The sequence below is a fragment of the Lissotriton helveticus genome, chromosome 2_1 (genome assembly GCF_964261635.1).
Source record: "Lissotriton helveticus chromosome 2_1, aLisHel1.1, whole genome shotgun sequence".
Lineage (NCBI taxonomy): Eukaryota > Metazoa > Chordata > Amphibia > Caudata > Salamandridae > Lissotriton > Lissotriton helveticus.
In genome coordinates this window covers 922,224,636-922,244,931 of record NC_136059.1, presented here as the reverse complement: position 1 = coordinate 922,244,931, position 20,296 = coordinate 922,224,636, and the positions used below count along the sequence as shown (strand labels likewise).

At 42.5% G+C, this 20,296-nt stretch overlaps 1 protein-coding gene across 1 annotated transcript in view; it reads right to left on the bottom strand.

Annotated features, from left to right (window-relative positions):
• The window catches only part of CNTNAP4 (contactin associated protein family member 4), a 1,902,933-nt gene that overhangs the window by 1,617,783 nt on the left and 264,854 nt on the right, over positions 1-20,296 (bottom strand). Inside the window, exon 2 of the mRNA XM_078675664.1 lies at positions 19,462-19,572. Coding sequence (XP_078531790.1) covers positions 19,462-19,572 — 111 coding nt within the window. The remainder of the gene's footprint in view (positions 1-19,461; positions 19,573-20,296) is intronic.

Sequence of the window (20,296 nt, the reverse complement as noted above, 5' to 3'; positions counted from 1 at the left end):
GGGGGCGGGGGGTTCCTGTGGCCCTGAAGTGACTATCCCCCATGCACGCCAGCCAGTAAACAACGAACCGGATCCGAAACGTGTATGGAGCTAATGGCGAACTTTACAGTTGTGAGGACTTGTCCCTGCCTGCTGTTGCCTTACAAATAAAAGGGGTAATCTTAACGTTATGTGTGGTGTTTCCTACTGGGAGCAGTTTCATTTGGAATATATACATATATATATTCCCAACTCCTCACCACGGGAAACGCTGTTGCCTGCCTTATCAGCGGGTGTGTCGTCGTGGAAAGACCTCCGTAGTCAGGTCCTGGACATTAGCACTCGAACACGCAGCAAACACCACGCTATGACGACACCATGTGCTGGCCAAATAGTTTATTAAAGTCAGCATTTCGGACGCGTTACGCCTGACCCGCAGGCTTGATTACTCTTATATATATATAATCACCGTAACAGATCCTGTAAGATCAGATGAAAAAAACTTGAAATTTGAATGACGAGCGGCAGAGTGCATTAGGTTGTGCCGTTCATGCTGATTTTTAGTGCCGGGTGTTTCTCCCATGACAGATGACAGAATAGGGAAAATCAAATACAAAAATGTATAAAACCACTTACCTCGTGCTCGCCGTATTAGCGATGTACCCCCTGCCCGCCCCAACCTGCCCCTACTCTCTTACCTGCAGTTGCCGCCACTGTCCTTGAGTTAAATAAATGCCCTGGAATTCACTATATCTCCCTCCACTGTGGGAGACATCTCTTGCTGCAACACCCTAAACTCTCCTGTGCCACAGATATAAAGTGAGTAGATACCCCATATAAAATTAAAATAAAAGGAAGGTAAATATACTGTCCACCTCTGCATTATGGTATCTGTGCAATCAGGCAATGAATGTAAAAAGCCATGCCTGCATGAAGCCTAGTGACAGCTTTATTGCCTTTGCATTGAACAAGGTCAGAATGCATTTACTACTGCACTAATTTTTGAAAACGTATTTGACAACTCTGTACCAATGAATGGGGAGCTTTTTTCCATTACTGGCTTCATGTCCATGCTCAAGGAAGGCATCTCTTTATTTTCCATGGGATGTGATAAAGTGGCAGCATGCTGTCTCTTAAGAAACAGTTAGAAGATGGGTCTATATTACCTTCATGTACTTTCTTACTACACTGAAATGGGCGCTTAGAGAGGAATGAGATCATTTCAGAAGATTGCAGTTGTGGACATGTAATTGAGAGCATCAAACGATTCCTTAATTACAAATTTAGTTAGTTAATGTTGTTAGTTTTTAAATGTTTCAATAGTGTTAATTGTTTTGGTGCTCAGTTACAGTAATTAGGTACATTTTCATTTAATAGAATTCCTAAGTGCTGCTTTGTTTTGCTCGTGATATATAACTATGCAAATATACACATGTTGAACATTTTCATCGGTAAAGGCATGTTGATGAGTTATTGCTGCTGTACCTAGTAATGAAAGCAACTCATTTGACAACAGACATAAAAAGTTATGTGTTTGTCTCAGTATCCATTTCGGTGAAGATGCTGCAATCAGCTTTGTCTAACATGTTTTGCTCACTTCGCATTTCTTTAATTGCAAGGAAATGCTTTGTTGCTGCATCGAATCATGAATGCTAAGTATGGATGTGCGAAATTCATGTAATTGCTTTTCGATTAATAGGTCGAAATTGTGGAAAATGTAAGCAAAATTGCGTGAAATGCAAATCTGGTATTTTTTTTGCTCTTTTTTTCTACGTGAACCTGAAGTGTTTCCTTGCATCCAAAATGAATGGAAGGAGACACAATGTGCTAACATTGAAAAAAAACAGTAATGCATACATTGTTCCCACAATAGGATTTTTTTTTTACCCCAGCAACCTCCAATTACGTCTTGTGGCGTGATAACCTAATTTAGTGAAATTTCACTTGAAAAGCCAAACAAGAAATAATGTAAATGACGCAAATTAGGCAGGCGTTATTAAAACTGCACTGGGAGCTGCTCCTGTTCTACCAATATACTTTCTTTTTAATGACCTATTATGATGCAAAGAAACTGTTTGGGTTGAATAGCATTCAACCAGAGCGAGTCATTTAGAGCCATTTCGTACAGCTCTAGGGACACGGTTTCCATATGAGCGGTTACATTAACCGATTCGGACAGCCGTTCTGATTCGGTTTGCGCGATATGAAAAGGCTGTCAGAATCTGACTTTGAGGGCCCGTAGCAGGCACACCCTTCATCCTGAGGTCTTCGTTTGGGGCCAATAGGGGCACCCATGGGACCCCTATTGTCACTGTGTTGCAAGCACCATGGGGTGCCTGTCACAGGGTGCATGATTTTCCCTAACAACCCCTTTTTTCAATGGGAACCTGTGTTCTCGTTCGGAACACAGGCTCCCATTGAAGTCAATGGGAATCCGACCAAACGATGTTGGGAAGCATTGTAATTGGTCAGTCGTACTTGCAGAACCCGATTCGTTAGGAAATGATTCTGAAACTGACGCGGTCTGAGGAGTTTCCTAATGAGATCGTAATCAGCCCCTAAGTATTGTTCTAGATTGGAAATGTTTTTGTTTTTAAGAAGCAATGGAGAAATAAAATTGAATTTGTTTGTTTACACTAAAATAATATGTTTTGAAGTTCTAAACTTAAAATTATACAGCTAACAAAAACCACAAGGCTGCAATATCCAGACAAATGTATATGTTCATCTGTATCGTTTTACTGCTCATAGAAAAAAGATGATTGAAGAAAGATAAAACCATAACTAAAGACAAGAAGCAAAACCTATAAAAGGTGTGAGTTTTTAAAGGACAGATTTTTGGCGGAATGGGCTGAAGCCTTCAACACACGTCAGATATGCATTTTTCTCTGTTAACAAATGATAGAGGCTTTCTGTTCTTGTTGTCCCAGTTGCTCCCATTCCAAAAATACTGTGAAACCTGAAGTGGCAATGTACTGAGCCTGACCTGACTGTTGAACCTTTCAGGCAACATAGCTTCACTGTAGATTTGACTATCTGTTCCAAATTGGAAACTTATCTTCAGCCCTGCCAAGTCCCAAGCATCAGGGGTTAAACTAACACATTTTAGTGCTGGTGTCCGTATCACTGCACTAAAATGCATTAGTCATGAATCTTTTAGTTCCCTAGGACCATCCCACGAGGCGTGCTCTACAATGAGTTGCAGCAAACCAAGTTATCTCTGTTTTGTTCAATTTTATTCGCACGTTATCAGTCACCAGCGCAAGATTTAACATTATTGCTGACTATTCAAGCTGAGACCAACTCTTGTGCGTAGGACGTGTGTTTTGTCAGCAAGGCGTGGTCATGATCATTCAAAATTTGCATCTGGCAGCAAGTACCTAATCTGGATCTCGTGGGTGGCACCTTGCCTATTCTTGTTTTACGGCAAGGTGCCTGACTAACTGTGACCATTTAGTGTCTGAGTGGCCCATGAGCAGCTCAATCAGCAGGCGGCAGATTTGTTTTTCCTTTTCTAGACAGCCCGGAGGTCAGAGGTGTAATGTCGTCGAGGAAAGGACATGACTGCACTAGCAGGTCAGTGGTGTAGCTGACCCGACAGGAACTGGACAACAGAAACTTCCTGGGAAGATAAAGAAGGAAGGGGAATGAAGGGGATGTGTGGAGAGAACTCCTCATAGCTAGCCCTTATTGTAACAGGTAGGCAGCAAATAAAGATAACACACCATCCTTCCTCTGACACAGTTCTTCATGCTGAGCACCCTACTGACTCATTGTTGTGAGGCCCTAACATAAAATGTTACACTGGTGATGTAAGTGGGATTTTGAGTGATCGCTCACAAAATAGAATAAGGTCACGCAAAATTGACCCACGAAGACAACTGAGGCAAAGGTAAACAAATAAAATAAAGCAAAACTGTAAGAGCAACAAATAAGACAGAGTGTCCACGGTAAGAAACATAGATCAAAATACCATCCAACATCTGCAACATAGAAAAAGCAATACTAGTGTGATAAGCAACAAAGCGAGGAGTGTCGGGAGACGACAAATCAATGAAACACAAAAGACAACTAGCACAGATGCTCTCTGCCTAAGGAGGGCAGACAAATAAGGTATAACTTAGTACACACACATACAAACGGCAAACCCCATAGTGAACAAATGTGTATAATTATCTTACCACACAATAATACTGATGAGAGAAGGAGCACAAAAGGCTAACTCCTATATTGAAGTGCCAACATCAGTGACAATGGCTAGAATGTAGAGTTTGGGTCCCCAATGGAACAGATGGCTAGTCACTGGATGAAGTTTTGAAGCAACCAATGAGCGAAGGGACTAACAACGGCTGCAGCTCCTCCTTCATCTGGTGGGTCATGAAGGGAGACACCTGATTACCTTCTCCAAAAGCCATATTCTGTAAAGGAAATTCTCAGGAGGACCAATGCATGAGAGCTGGCCAAAGAAAAAGAAGTGCATAACAATGCAAGAAGGGCGAACAATAGAAATGAGATGTTTCTCACGTCAGTCATGAAAACACATGAGGCCAAGAGAGAAGGAAAGAGCGAGGGCAAAGACAAAGATAAACTATCACACTATATGATGTGACACGCAATACCTAAGTTCAACAACACAGTTGGCAGAGGAAAATAGCAGACGAGAGACCTGGACAACCAAGTACCATGAAAACTGAAGTGAAACAACTTCAATGAGCCACTTAACAAGCCTCACAGACACTTCTGCATCAAGAAGACAAATAGATCACAAAATGAGCACAGACAACAGTGTGCCTGTAGGAAAGCCATTCTTTTTGTCCTGATTTATCCCATGTTTTGACTGATAATGGTGGTAACTGACTCTGAAAGTGCCCTGGGCTTTGCTAAGCTGGCCCAGGGTCAGTGATCTTTCCTTAAAAGGTATATTGTAATTGGTATATTTCTAATCGGCCAAGGTAACCAACTTCTAAGCCCCTAGTATATGGTAGGGCATGCAGGTTTAGAGACCCCAGTGGACTTTATGCACTTGAGAATGCATGTGATGTCTGATGTCTTTTTAAAGACAGACATGCCTTGCAGGCTGCTTTAAAAAAACTATGTCCAAATTTGACTTAAGAATTAAAAGCAGTTCAGAGTACAAAAACTCCTTGATTATTACATATGAATCATCCCTATTGACTGCCCTAGGTGCTCCAAGAAGAATGTATTGTGATAAAAAGCAGGGACAATATAAAATATATGTATATGCCCTGGTGCAGAAAAACAATCAAAGTTGTTTTCCCCATTGTAGTACTGGTATCCCCATAGGCTAACATAGAAAGGCTTTATTAAACTTTAATGAAGTCTAACGTTTGATTAGAGTTAGCTAGCAAAATAATTCAAAGTATCAAAATAATAGTTACAATAAATCCAACAACTTGTCAAGGTCGGATTTATAATAACCATTACAGGAAAGTAGATTTAGAACTTACTATCCTAAGTTACCTTAAACAGCTCTGCAGCAGCCTCTTCGGGCTGGCCAGACTTTGATAGGTTAAGCCAAGCTACTCCTTGTGCAGGTTTGAAGAGGCTTGGGCCTGAAATAATACAGCCATTTGGTGGGGGGAGACTTGCTTCCTGGAGATACTAGTGAGAGCCACAGGTGCATTGTGTGAGATTGAGCCCTAGCCCCTAAGGGTCAATCCAGACCTTCTGAGACCTTGGCCAGCGCTAGAAGACACTGAGCTCCCCACAGGAACCAAAAACCAACTAAACTATGTACACTAAATGTATGACCCATCAATGAGATGTAACGAATTCTGGTGATCATTAGGTCTGTCAGTGGCAAAACAAAACATAGAGTGTATGTGTGGCATATGAGATGCACCACTGTGGCGGTGTGGAAAAAAGACATGGATTGGTGTATGCTGACTGAAAAAACGATTTACTTAGGTAGAGGTTATGCCCCAAAAATGGGAGAAAATGCTGTCCCAGTGGCAAACATATTTATAGATGGAGGATGGATCCATCGAGGGTCCAAGGCCGATAACATGAACACTGTCTAAATTCTGTCAGGGTTTATTTCTGGGCTTGTCACTGTGTTACTCTTTTGATCATGAGCTGAGCCTGTGCGGTGTCAGTTCCTTACTGTTGGGGCAGGTTGGTGCTCAGAATGGTGCATTGCACAAAAGAGGTGATGTGTCACTGAAGCAAGTGATATAAAGGTAGAACAATATCCCAGGAGGTATAAATTTCAAGGCAATTTTCACAGTATGCAAAAAGCATTACATAACGTATTGAAAGGAGACACCTATTCAGATAGTTATTGGAAAAAGGTACTTTTTAGTTATTTTATATTGAAGCAACAATTTTTTAAGGCAAAAAGTTATCTACAGCACATATACCATATTTCAGGGTGACAACCCTAAGAGAGACTTGGTGCCCAGTATGTACAAGTGAAGGGTGGCGACTCAAGTGCAAGCGTGTGCAGCGACGGACGGCGCAAAGTGAGCAAAGTGCAATATATACAATAAGTGGCTCAATAGTGACATAAAATCAGTGACAATTTTATAATACAGTCTGAAATAGCAACAAAAACTATTGGTGTCACAATAGTATGCGCCTGAAATTTGCGCTGGGGAGTCGACGACGTTTCGGTCCTTAGTCACTGTGGACCATCTTCAGGACAGGGTTGTCTCGATTGGGGGTGCTGTGGGTAGAGAAATTAATTTTAGACCACTAGAAACAACAGTGGTAGGGGAACTAGGTAGGGTAGGAATGACGGGGCATTCAGCTGTTTGGATCAAGTGTGGGAGGGGGAGAGGAGGAGAGGTAGGCAGATGAAAGACAGTACACTACAAGATTAATGTATAGTTAAAGCCGAGGAAAAGGGCAGCGGAGCACGAAAGCCACTGTGAATGGTCTCACCTGCGCGCAGAGAATCACGGCCGGGATTGAATTGAGCCGGCACGTTGTATCTGATCACCCAGGGACTGGAATACAAAGAGAAGCGGGGGGTAACTAGATTAGGTGCTAATTGGAACAATCCCCATTGGATAAAAAGTGGGAAGAAGTGTACCTGAATCCTACTTCTGTTAGGATCGGCGTCTCAGGAGTTCAAATAATGGTGCAATCACCTGTAAAACAGGCATACTGGTGAGGGACAGGCCAATGTTAGTTTACCCACGGCGTATATAATACAGGAAAGTCAATCACATGGGTACCTGTAGTAATTAATCCCCCTCCGCTTTCGTATTGGCGATTCGAAGGCTAGGAGTCCTGGATACCCTGGGACCTGTAATTAAAACAGGTCGTCAGTCTAGTTGTGTTGCAACTTGTTGGGATAGCATAGAAAAGTGCAGCTAAGGGAAATACCTTTTAATTGAAAAGTTCACTCCGGGCGAATCGTCGGGGAAGCGGCAGTAATGGCGAATCCCACTCGTTGGCCAGGCTCCTGCGATAGTTAAAGACAAACAGGACCGATAATGAGGACCCGTCTTTCCCAACAGTGTCGAATGAGGTAGCGGCTAGAAATTATTAAAGCGTACCTGTGTTTTAGGGTGAAAAAACACCCATTAGACCCAGTAAATGAGGTCTAACATCGCTTATCCACGATTCGGGCGAGTGCTTCACAGCATATCCTTAGGGGAAAGGACCGGGGACTACGGAAGTAGAAGGGAAACAAAGGTCACGTGATCGGGACTGAGGGGCGGGACGGAAGTGAAGGCATAAGTGTAAAAGTTAACTCTATGTGTTCGAGGTACACATAGAGAACAGTTGGTCACACAGCACTTGAACACGAAGACATAGCTTCTTAACATTTAGATACGGTCTAGCATATGACAATTATTGTGAATAAAGACAAGTGTTATGTATGCACAATCACAACAAACCCTTGTGTGTCTTAATTATTGTACAGGAAATGCAGCAAGCAGGTAGACTTTGAAACAGGTGGGGAAGCGCATTTATATTAAGGGAATAGTTGGAACAATCCAGCGAATCAGTGAGACATCAAAAGCACATAAGTGCAAAGGCACTTATTGTCAAGGCATATATGTAAAAATTCACGGAGACATCTATAAATGTAATCAGAATATACTAGATCACAGCAGTGTTCATAGACTAATAGTGTTATTCCATTCGTCAAGGCTATTTAGCCCAGCAGCCACAGAATTACATAAGGACATCCACTTACATTCTGCTCTGTTTAGTAAAGTCTTGATGTCTCCTCCATGGACAGGGAGAGAGAGTTTTTCAATCACCTGCCATCTTAGATCAATATCTTGGTGGCCTTGCTCAAGGAAGTGTGGAACCAACGGGGCACTGAGTACTTTACAATTAATCCTACTTTTATGTTGGATGACCCTCTGTTTTACCATTTGCGTGGTTTGCCCTATATAGATTAATTTGCAAGGGCAGGTAATGGCATAGATAACATTATGCAATTGGTATAGCTTTTCAGTTTGTGGGTTTTTTCTTGGTACAGGCACACCTTGGTATTTTGTGTCAGTTCACAGACACTACAATTTTGGCATTTATAGTGTACGATCACTGGATCTAGTCCCCATGCCGATGTAATGGTGTGTTTCTCACTGACTTGTTGTGGCCATGTGATGGCATGTACTAGATGGCTGGCGATGTTTCTGCCTCGTTGATATGAGAAAAGCGGCAATTCCATGAAAGGTTCATGTGCCCTGAGTATTGGCCAGTTCTTTTTGATGATTTTGCTTACTTCATTACTATGTGGGCAGAACTTAGACACAAAGGGAATCCTAGTCAAAGACTTTTTGGGTTGTGGTGAAAGGAGCGTGTCCCTGTGGCAATACCAGGCTCATTTCCTTGCTTGAGAGATCAGGCGTCGTGGATAGCCTCTATGGATTAATTTTTTCGCCAGTACTTCCGCTTCCCTGAAGTAATCCTTTCGCCATTTGCAATTGCGTCTGATTCGTAAGAATTGTCCATAGGGTAATCCATCCCGAAGTCCTCGAGGGTGGTAGCTGGTATATTCCAGGAGAGTATTTTTCTCCGTGGATTTCCGAAAGAGCGATGTCCCCAGTCTTCCATCTTCAGCATGGATGGTGACATCTAGGAACGGAAGATTATTTGTTTTATGTTCACTGGTAAATTTTAAATGTTCATGCGCCCGATTAAGCCATGTCACGAAATCATTTAGGGTGAGGTGGTCCCCGTTCCAAATCACTAGGACGTCGTCAATATATCGCCGCCAAAGGGATATATGGACAAGGTGGGGGTTGACAGGATTCAGAATTATGGTTTTCTCCAGGTCATGTACGAATAAAATCGCAAAATTTGGGGCAAAGCAAGCGCCCATAGCGACACCTTTGATTTGTAGAAAGAAGGTGTCTTTATATAAAAAATAGTTGTTTTGAAGGGCAATGCGTAGCAATGCCATGATGAAATCAGTGGGTATTTGACAAGGTTGTGGTCGTGACAGGAGAAGGTTGCGGATTACCAGTAGGCCCTCATCATGTGGGATGTTAGTGTAGAGGGATTCTATATCCATGCTGACTAGTAGATTGGAAGTTGTATCAAATTCCATTTCTTCAATGGTGTTTATTGAGTCGGTGGTGTCACGGATAAAGGTATCGGTCCCTGGAACAAATTCTTTAATAACCGCGTCAATATATTTACAAAGCGGTTCTAGTATTGAACCGCAACCAGATATTATTGGGCGTCCTGGTGGATTTGGTTGGTCTTTGTGGATCTTGGGTAAGACATACATTACAGGGGTCCTTGGGTTGGAGTTGTTAAGGAATTCAATCTCTTTTTTCGAGATGATGTTTAGTTCTTTTGCCTCGTTGGTGACTGTGAGTATTTTCTGTCTTATGTCCTCCAATGGATCCTTGGATAGTGGTTTGTAATGATTGCGATTCAACAATTGTCTCTGTATTTCCAGGTCATATTTATCCTGTCCCAGTACCACAATCCCTCCTCCCTTGTCAGCTGGTTTTATAACAATTTCAGCATTGTTCTTAAGGGACATGAGAGCTTGTTTTTCTGCCAGTGGGATATTGTAAGGTGTGAAGCAAGTGAGGCATCGGTCCCTGGAGGTGGTGCGGAGTTGTTGAGTGGGTGTCGCCTGTGATGTTACAATGCACAGGGGAGGTAATGCGGCGTTGGTGGTGAGGCGCCGGTTGCACTGGCAGTGCGGGATCAATGATTTTGCGAAGTTACACCATGGGGCCACTAGTGCGGAGGCAGGGCCATGCATTACAACCTTTAGGTGACATGGTACTGAAGATTTCCTCTTTAAGGCTCATTGGAGATGCTACTTTAGCATCAGGGCTTGCACTGTCAGTCGTGGTCATTGCACCGAGCAGGGAGCATTGTTCTGGTGCAGGCAGTAGCACCTGCTCCGAAGTCACTTTTGAAATCGATGTACCATTTTCTTCTTGATGAACAGAGCAATCTCACTACCAAGGGCCTGGAACTGGATATGGCACCACTTGGCAAGTTAGGACACCCAGCAGAGGAGCCCATATGCTGCAGATGAAGAGGTTGATGTCCATGAGACTTCCAAATGGAGGCAAGCAAAACTCCAGTTCTTGAAGAGCCTTAGAAATCAGGATGTAGAAAGCAAAATCTGGTCCTTTCACTCCCAGACAGAAGCAGCAAGCTGCAGACTAGCACAGCAAATCAAACAGAAAAGTGGCTGTTTGTAATACAGCACTTCGTCCTGGTACAATGTCCTCAGTCTAGAAGTGTTCTGAGAATATGATGTCAGAGGTCCAGTATTTATACCCATTCCAACCTTTGAAGTAGACAAACCTCAAAATAATGTCTTTGTAGTTCACCAGAACCTGCCCTTCCTGGTCCTGGCTCCAGACACACTACAGGGAGGTAGAGACTGCTTTGTGATAGGACAGGCACAACCCTATTCAGGTGCAAGTATCAATTCCTCTCACCACCCTAGCTCAGAAAGTCCCATCAGCCTGGTGATTGGCCATCAGGATATGCAAGGCACACCTCAACTCCCTTTGTGTCACACCTCAACTCCCTTTGTGTGTGACTGTGTATATTAATTTCGCAAAGGCCAACTGTTATCCAACCTAGATGTGTTTCTAGGGACAGGCAGAGGCACAGAATGGTTAAGCAAGAAAATGCCAACTTTCTAAAAGTGGCATTTTCAGACCTGCAATTTAGGAACCAACTTCACTAAAAGATGTTTCTTTAAATTGCGAGTCTAGAGATTCCAAAATAAAATGTTCTAGCCACTCTGAATTGGAAGATAATCTTGTAGGATGTTACAAGGCAGCTCCAGCACTAACCTATGGGAGCGATATGCTTTTGGGCAGTTAGAAAAGAATGTAATACTTTTTCACTACCAGGATATGTAACACTCAGCAGTCCATGTCTTACCTTTTATATACATGGCACCCTGTCCATGGGGCTACCTAGGGTCAACCTTAGAGTTGCCTTACATGTAATTAAAAGGGAAGGTTTGGACCTGACAAGCAGGTGTACTTGCCTGGTTGACATTCGAGATAAAAGCTGCTCACTCAGGCTCTGCAATGGCAGGCCTGAGACATGTATGAAGGACTACCAATGGAGGCTCCTCCGCTAAGGTGAAGAAGCGTCGCCCTTCTCCTCTGTCAGCGGTAGTTAAATGAAAACTAAAATGATAATTACTAGTGTTATTTTCATTTTAGTTTTCCATTTCGCAGAGCGGGCAGGACTGGACTGCCAGAGGAGGGGTCAGGAGGAGAAGTGGTTGCTCACTCTAAAGTGCGTATAACTGTTTGGCCGGCCACCATTGATGTCTACTTATATTGGTGGTACAATCTGTGCTGCAAGTCTACTGGTAGCATTTGACTTAGAGGCCCTGGCACACAGTGCATGGTACTAGGGAATTGCTAGTAAATCAAAGATGCAAATAATAGAGAACCCAAATATGATTACTTTTTAGACAGGGAGCACTTGCACTTTAGCACTTGTTAGCAGTGATAAAGTGCTCAGAGTCCTACTGCCAGCAAAAATTAAATCCAGCACACGGTCAAAAAGAGGAGACCAGAGGCAAAGAGGATGGGAAAACCACGCCATTGTATGCCAGGTCTAACATCACCTATACCAAATTTTTGCTGAAGCATTTTGGTGCTTAGTACTCCAAAATCAGTCTTCTGCAGTAAATACTGTGGGCCTTATTTATGAAAAGTGACGCATTGCTGCGTGAAAACAGCGATGCGTCACTTTTCACTGCGCCCTCCTTGCAAAACAAATGATGCGTCATATTTACAGTATGATGCATCATTGCGCAAGGAGTTACAGATACGTCAGTATTTCTGACGAATCTGTATGGCGCAAAAGTGACGCATTGCTGGAGTGTGTCACAAAAGTGACGCAACTCCAGCAATGTATCCTTTCACATGGGATGTGAAAGGGCCTGTGTCAGTCTTATGCCTCTGTGAGGCAGGCGTAAGAAATTTACGCATTTGTGTCCTAGAAGTGGCGCAGTGAAATCACATAGATTTCACTGCGTCACATCTACGACCCTTTCTTGCGTCAATACGCCCCCCTTGCATACATTATACCTGGTGCAGGTATAATGTGGCGCAGGGGTTTACAAAGTGACGCATCTACCTAGAGACGTCACTTTGTAAACATGGCGCAACAAGGCGCATTTTTTCTGCCACTGGTTCGTCACAAAAAGTGGCGCACCAGCCGCGTAAAAGTGACACATAGCCTCATAAATGAGGCCCTGTATTGTTTTCTCCTCTTAAATTCAGGCAGGTTTGACTTATCAAAATTAGGAAAGGGTGAAGTATTTAATCTGAATTAGCATGTGCAGTATATGCCCCTAAAATCAGATTCCAACCACTGTGCAAACAGAAGTCTCTCTGAGTGAACCGGCAGAGACACACTGACTTTCAAGGAGATCAAAAAGAAAGGATTTCAGAAGGAGTATGGTGAATGTCAACAATTCTTTTGTAAAATGAGTTTTACCTGGGCTGAAACGCTGCCTCCATCTGTGTGTGACTATTAGCACTTTAGACTGAGTGTTTAAAAGGCAGGGCGGTCAGTAAAGCGCAAGCATTTTAGAACTGACTGAGTAGTACATTTGAAGGCAACATGTGTTGTAAAGTGCGAGCCTTTTGAAAATGATCTGCCTCACCTGTGCGCACCTTGGCTCAGTGCCCCTGTTGCACCAATGCGCTCATATGTTAAGGTTGTTTCAGTGACGTCATGTAATGAATGGAGATAGAACGTGCTGGGTGGAGGCTAGAACACTCACTGCATGGGAGTGGCATGGGCAGGCCTTCCTGGATTCCAAGCGTGAGAGGCAGTACACGCGTGCAGCCATCACTGAGACCAATACTAGAACCTGCGGAGGCCATTGAGTGAGCACAGCTGATGGCATTATTTCTATCAGAATGACATATTTGACGGCACGTCCGAGCCAGCCTGGGACGCGCACTACTGCAGGAAGTGTGTGTGAAGCGTGTGAGGAGAGCGGACTGGAATTTGGAACTTGTGCCCTGTGAAGAATAGTGTACTGAAGAGATATAATACCAAAATTGTTGGGAAATCGAGTGATCGTAAGAGTCAGCACCACACAGTGGTCAGTGGACATAATGAAGAGCTCGGAACTTGATTTAAGGCATTAATGAGCCTGGTGAGGCCTATGTGACTTTAGGAAAGCTGCTGAATTCGCACTTATGACCTTTTTTGGGGGGAATGGGGTGACGTATGTGGCTGTTACCTTCTATGGTGATGTTTTTATGTCAATCTCATTTGAGTGCTGCCTATCAGGATATAGCATGCTATTTTGAGCGTGTTTCCTGAGAGTATGGGTGTATATATTGCAGGATTGTTGTGCTGAATTATAGGAGTATTTGTATGAGGTTCTATGCTATGAATCTTATGTGCTGTTGTGACATGTCAGTGTCATGCTCAGCATGCGCCCGGTCCTGTTGTGTATGTTGAAGGGTTTGGACACTGGTCCTTCCATGTGTGTTTACGGGTGATGCAATAAAGGGTAGGAGAAGCCCTGGTCCTGTGTGAATGTAGTAGAGGGTAGGAGAAGCCCTGGTCCTGTGTGACTGTAGTAGAGGGTAGGAGAAGCCCTGGTCCTGTGTGAATGTAGTAGAGGGTAGGAGAAGCCCTGGTCCTGTGTGAATGTAGTAGAGGGTAGGAGAAGCCCTGGTCCTGTGTGAATGTAGTAGAGGGTAGGAGAAGCCCTGGTCCTGTGTGAATGTAGTAGAGGGTAGGAGAAGCCCTGGTCCTGTGTGAATGTAGTAGAGGGTAGGAGAAGCCCTGGTCCTGTGTGACTGTAGTAGAGTGTAGGAGAAACCCTGGTCCTGTGTGACTGTAGTAGAGGGTAGGAGAAGCCCTGGTCCTGTGTGAATGTAGTAGAGGGTAGGAGAAGCCCTGGTCCTGTGTGACTGTAGTAGAGGGTAGGAGAAGTCCTGGTCCTGTGTGAATGTAGTAGAGGGTAGGAGAAGCCCTGGTCCTGTGTGACTGTAGTAGAGGGTAGGAGAAGCCCTTGTCCTGTGTGAATGTAGTAGAGGGTAGGAGAAGCCCTGGTCCTCTGTGAATGTAGTAGAGGGTAGGAGAAGCCCTGGTCCTGTGCGACTGTAGTAGAGGGTAGGAGAAGCCCTGGTCCTGTGTGAATGTAGTAGAGGGTAGGAGAAGCCCTGGTCCTGTGTGAATGTAGTAGAGGGTAGGAGAAGCCCTGGTCCTGTGTGAATGTAGTAGAGGGTAGGAGAAGCCCTGGTGCTGTGTGAATACAGCAGGGGTAAGTGAAGGGGATCCATGGTCCTGAGGTAAGACCATGTTCTGAGTATTCCTGGTCCTAATGTGAGACTGTGTTTTGAGTATTAGACTATGTGAGTTCTGTAAATGAATGTGGTTGAGGAGAATGTGCAATAGTTTTCCCTGATGTATGAGCAGTGTTTTATGTTCCTGGTCCAGTCTAGAGATTTAGTGCGTTGTAGGGAATGTGTGGTTAGTTTTACCTTATGTTTAAGCAGCAGAAGGTGTAGTGTGTCCCTTGTTTTGCCTAGAGATTTAGTGTGTTATGGAGGGGAACGTGTGGTTATTTTTCCCTGAAGTATGAGCAGGAGAGGGCATTTTGTGTTCCTGGTCCTGCCACGAGATCTAAAGTGTTATGGAGGGGAGCGTGTAGTTATTTTTCCCTGCTGGATGAGAAGAGATGTTTTGGGTCTTCTGATTAACCTTTTCTTTTTATTTCTTTGGAGTGGTGTTTGTAAATTTGTAGGATGTATTGCTTGTGCATTTTACCATCTTACATCCCATTGTATTTTCAATTGTCTATATAAGGGAGGGGAGAAGTGTTGTGACCTACTGTTTGGTGTAATGCATTCTTCCCGTTTATGTTCTCTTCCCTGCTGCTCAGTCAGCATGTGAGGTCATTGGAATGTTGAGAGTGTTTGTATTGGAGAATCTCAGTTGATGAGAGTGGGTTGAGCAGCAGGGATGCTGCTCCTAGTGCGTATTATCTGTAACCTGTAACTAATCCCCAAAAAACATCTTATAACTAACAAGGATCTATCTTCATTGTAACAGAGTCTCTAGCTTCATTCTGATTTGAAGCTGGCTGTTGAAGTTGTGAGGTTGGTTTGGATGCTGTTGCAAAGTACTGAAGGAACACACATAGTCGGCTGTGCTTCTGGGTCTTTTCTTCCTGCACATTTTATTATCCAAATGACCAAAGTCTTGGCTCCTGGTACTGTGCTGTCTTCCTGAGGTTCCAGAGTGTTGTTGGGAATGCTTTTGAGCTGCGATACTGTCAAATCGCCACTCATATTGAAATAAAATTGCATTTAACACTGAATGTCTTCTCATCTGATCCCAAATCAACATATCACCTAAGCTGTTGTGCAAACTACTTCTCATGCCTTTCATCAAACTTCTACTCACTGAATTGAATTGTGTGCTTGACGTCTTTTGGACTGTGCTCCTTATGCAAAAAGCATTGTTCAGCAGCAGCACAGAAAACATCTTTTTCTCAATCTTTGATACCCTTCCGTGGACCATAGCTTCCATTGTTCCAGAGTAACCCTCCTCTGTTGAACTGTGCTGTTATGCCACCAAAACCAGCCTTAGTAATGAGAGCAAAAAGCTTCCTCTTTTCTTTTACAATCTCCAAAACAATCTCTCAGGAGCTACTGTTAACAGTGTGTATTTGTGTAAAAATAAGCCATGCATCTCATATGCAGAGGTGCTAGTATGTTTTTTCTTAAGTTGATGCCTATTTTCTGAGGCTGTGGTAACAAACTTCCCGCTGTATGCAATGACATAGATTTGGTACAGATTTTAAAATTGTAATATGTATTTCTGATTTTTAAATTGACATTTAATGTATGATGTACGATAGGCAAACCTTTGTCATTCACTCTTGTGTTCGCCGGGACAGGAATTGTCAATTTTCCCTTTTTCTAACCATTTTTGATAGATTGTAATAATATTTTGTATTATATTGTCTCTACCTTTTATGATCTAATTGATCGAAATAAAGGAATAATGAATGGTAAACAACAAGCAGGGCATTTTTGGCCAGATTCTCAGAAACAACATCATAAAATGTGCAACTGATGAAAAATGTAAAAGTGGCATTTACTTTAATAGTGTTTGGGGGCACATTTTATCAATAGGCTCATGTATCAGAAGTGGCTGCTGATCTGTAAACAGAGCTGCACATACATATTTCTGCACATTGCCTATGGTACTGCCTACAGTGTGCCATGGCTCTTTCTCAAGACATGCCAACAATGTAGCTCACTTCAATTCATCCCAACAAAATGTCCTCCATTGCTTAGTCTCTCCTCGGTCTGAAACTACATACTGTGAGCACTCCCTTATAAGTCTCATTCTCTGTCTGCATCCTTAACATCCACAGATGTAAACTATAGAGGAGTGATTTGTACTTATAATTCAGGTGTGCTTAAGTCTATGCAATGGCACCCCTCCATGGCATATTTCCTTTCCATACCTGTAATCGGTGCAATTTGAGCTGCTGAAGGTTACAATGACTTACATTATAAAAAAAATAATCAAATCAGACTACCGCCTCTTTTTAAACTTTAAAAGAACCTGGAGGTTTTTAAAGCTCTCAGCTGCTAAAATGCGCATCACCTCTCTTTTCTTGAACAATATAGATTTCTGCGATTCTCATTTGCTTGGATTTACTCAAGTCCTATATTGCTCTACAAATCTGTTTAACCACTGGAGCATGCTTTTCTTTAACTTTCTTCTGTACTTTCGCTCGTGTTTCTAGTTCCCTGTCTTCGGGTGGTTCAAGGCTCAAACTCCCATAGTGTTTTCATGCCAAAATAAATTACTATTAGTGTATCCTTTACCTTTTTCTGCCCAGAACTGGAAAAACAGACAAACGTTTATAACGAAAGTGAGTGAGCAGTTGGTTGTGGCTGATATTCCGTTGTAATGTCTCCCTGCAGCTGTAGGTTTTTGTAGATCATGTTTTTACTGGGTGGAGGACGGATGCCAGAAGATATATGGTGACTATTCATTGGATGATCAACAGTCAGAGAGTGCGGTGTTTCAAATAAAAATGGATGCCAACTCGATATTGCATATTTCCCTGCCAGGTTTGAGTTATCAGTACAAAACTGCTGACTCTTTATTGGACGATTCCTTGTGAGTGGGTGATCTGCTGTGGCATCAGAGCAGTGATTCTCTCTATAGGTTGGGGGACTGCCTGTCCATCTCAGCATACCTGAGGCTTGACCTGCTGTAATCAGAAGAAACTGTGACCCAAAGTGAAAAAGGTGGCTGATGCTGAGGACCAAGGCATAGATGCATCAAGCGAAATACCGTTCCCAAAGGGGCGGATTCTCAGAATCTGCCCCTCTGCTACCCGTATTTATGCATTTGGGATGCATCATCCCAAATGCATAAAACACTATTTGCGATTGCATTTAAGAAATCTCAAATTGAGATTCCTTAAATGCAATGCATGAATGTAAAATAGCTAGCAATTTCGCTGATAGGGGTCGCTATTTACCGTGAAATCAAACTTCATGGTAAATAGCGAAAACTGTGAAAAATGCACTAAAGTGCATCTTTCAAAGTTGTATGTTACACACACACATGTCCTTGGGACATGTGTGTGCGCAATACCAGGTCAATTTAAGGGGTGCAACAGGGTGTCCTTTGGACACCCGTCACCCTTGAGATTGCATTCTCAAATTGCGATTAGCTAATTGCTAATCTCAAATTGAGAATTCCTCCCCATTCATTCCTATGGGCCTCTAGGTCCATAGGAATGAATGGGGAGGTATTCCTTAATTGTGACTCGCATTTTGTGAGTCGCAATAAGGAATTTAAAGAAATCGCTATTATTTAAGTGATTTCTTGATGCATAGCATTTTGCTATTCCTTATTAGCGAATCGTTATTTTTCGCTAATAAGGAATAGCAAAATGGGTTCTTGATGCATCTGGGGGCAAATGCCGTGACCTTTTTTGCACTTGGTCAATTACTAAGAACCATTAAATTAATACAAATGAAAAGTCGGTCTTATACTTACTCCGAACATATTAATGTCAAGTGTTCAAAATCTCAGGTCCATATTGAATTGCGATAGGAAATGACTCACCACAGCAGTGGCATTGCTTTTGTCTGATAGGGCTTCCACTGCACATTTTGTGCCCAACAGTAATAGATCAGACACCATGAGCCCAAAGCTGCACAGCTGCTGCTCTCTGCTCGGATACAATTTCATGGGTCTTGTAAAAAGAATGTGTCTTATGATAAAGGATGCTTACTTCATGCTACTGTCATGAGCGGCGCTGTACTCTAGATCATCAATTGGGCGCGATCAAGTGAATTAGGCTGGTGGCTGTGGCACTTGGCAGTGTAGCATCTGTGCAGTGCTCAGTGACTGATACATGCGCTGCTGCTGTAATTTGCCTGCTCTCTATTTGTGAAGAATGCCGGCAGTGCTATTGCCCAAATGTTTGTGTGTGGTAATGAGGGTTCAGAAAACGTTTTCTTTCTACAAAAGGCAGTATGCTTAGCATTGCTTGCTTCATCCGGAATCCCTTCCCTGTTGTTACTGTTTACTGTCTCTTTACCTTTGTAGTTCATTTCGATTTTTTGACGTGCATATTAATCTGATTATTAAAAGATGGCCAATTAGTAAACAAGGATAAGTCATCTAGTGTTTTTCCTTCTCTTCCATATTTTCCATAAACTCCTTAAACATACAATTCCTGTAAATCTTTGTAAAACAAAGCTCCAGTTTCCGTGGCATATATTCTTCTTTTAAAGGTTCAGTTGCCACCTTATTTCAGAAAACGCTTGAGGCACACTGTGTCAATAAATTACACAAAATTTGACGAAGAGAAAGTGGTTTAGGTACATTCACCCGTTGCTCAAAAATATATGTCTAATGATGCAATAATTCTCTAGATTGGGTAATGCAGAATGACAGATGATCATTCGTCAATGTACGTCATTATCCCACAGTGGATTCGCAATTTCTAAAAGAACAAGAAAAAATAATTACCATCTCTTCTGTTGAGTCGTGCAAAGCCAGGACTATGACTGTTTGAAAGCTCTGAAGAACTGCTGAAGGATGACTGAGGCAAGGCAGAAATGAGTTGATCATCACAATTATCTGTCAGAGAAAAATCACAGGCCATAGTTACAATGTGTATTTTAAATTAGCTTATATTTTAAAGCAGAATAAAAGTACAACATAAGTGCAAAATATATGCATTTAGGAATATATGTTGACGATTGAGAGAGCGCAAACTGATTTAATTGTATGAGTACATCACACTTACCTGTAGTAAGCACAAAACATGAAGAGAAATGCCATGAGTGCTAATAGTATCTGAAATTATATTCTAAATGTATAGCTAATATAGAGATTTAAGTAGAAGTGGAACTAATACAGAAATGTGTGACATTATATGACTTTATTAGATGTGATTAATTTTTTTGAATCCATGTCGTGAAGCTGCTAAAACATAAGGTGGTATGTGGTTAAGAGCAGAACGTGGTAGGCCTCAGGGCCAGAGCTGGAGCTAAAAGGGAAGGTGTTTCTTTTCACGACACAGATTGTTTTAACGTTTTGGTCATTGCATTAATGGGCCAGGATTTATAAAAATGTTTACTGAATAATAAAATAAGAGTATTAACATGCTTTAATTAAATGAAGAAGTTGAATGCTATAATCATAATGAGAAATATTGTAGGCCTGAAATGTTTTAGCATTGATTTACACGTACATGTCTGGGCTGAGAAATGTTGCAAGCCTTTTTAGAAGTCTATGAGAGTTGGGTTCTTGGCGGCAGATATCTGTCTGCAACAGGAAAGGGGGGATCCAATTATAAATG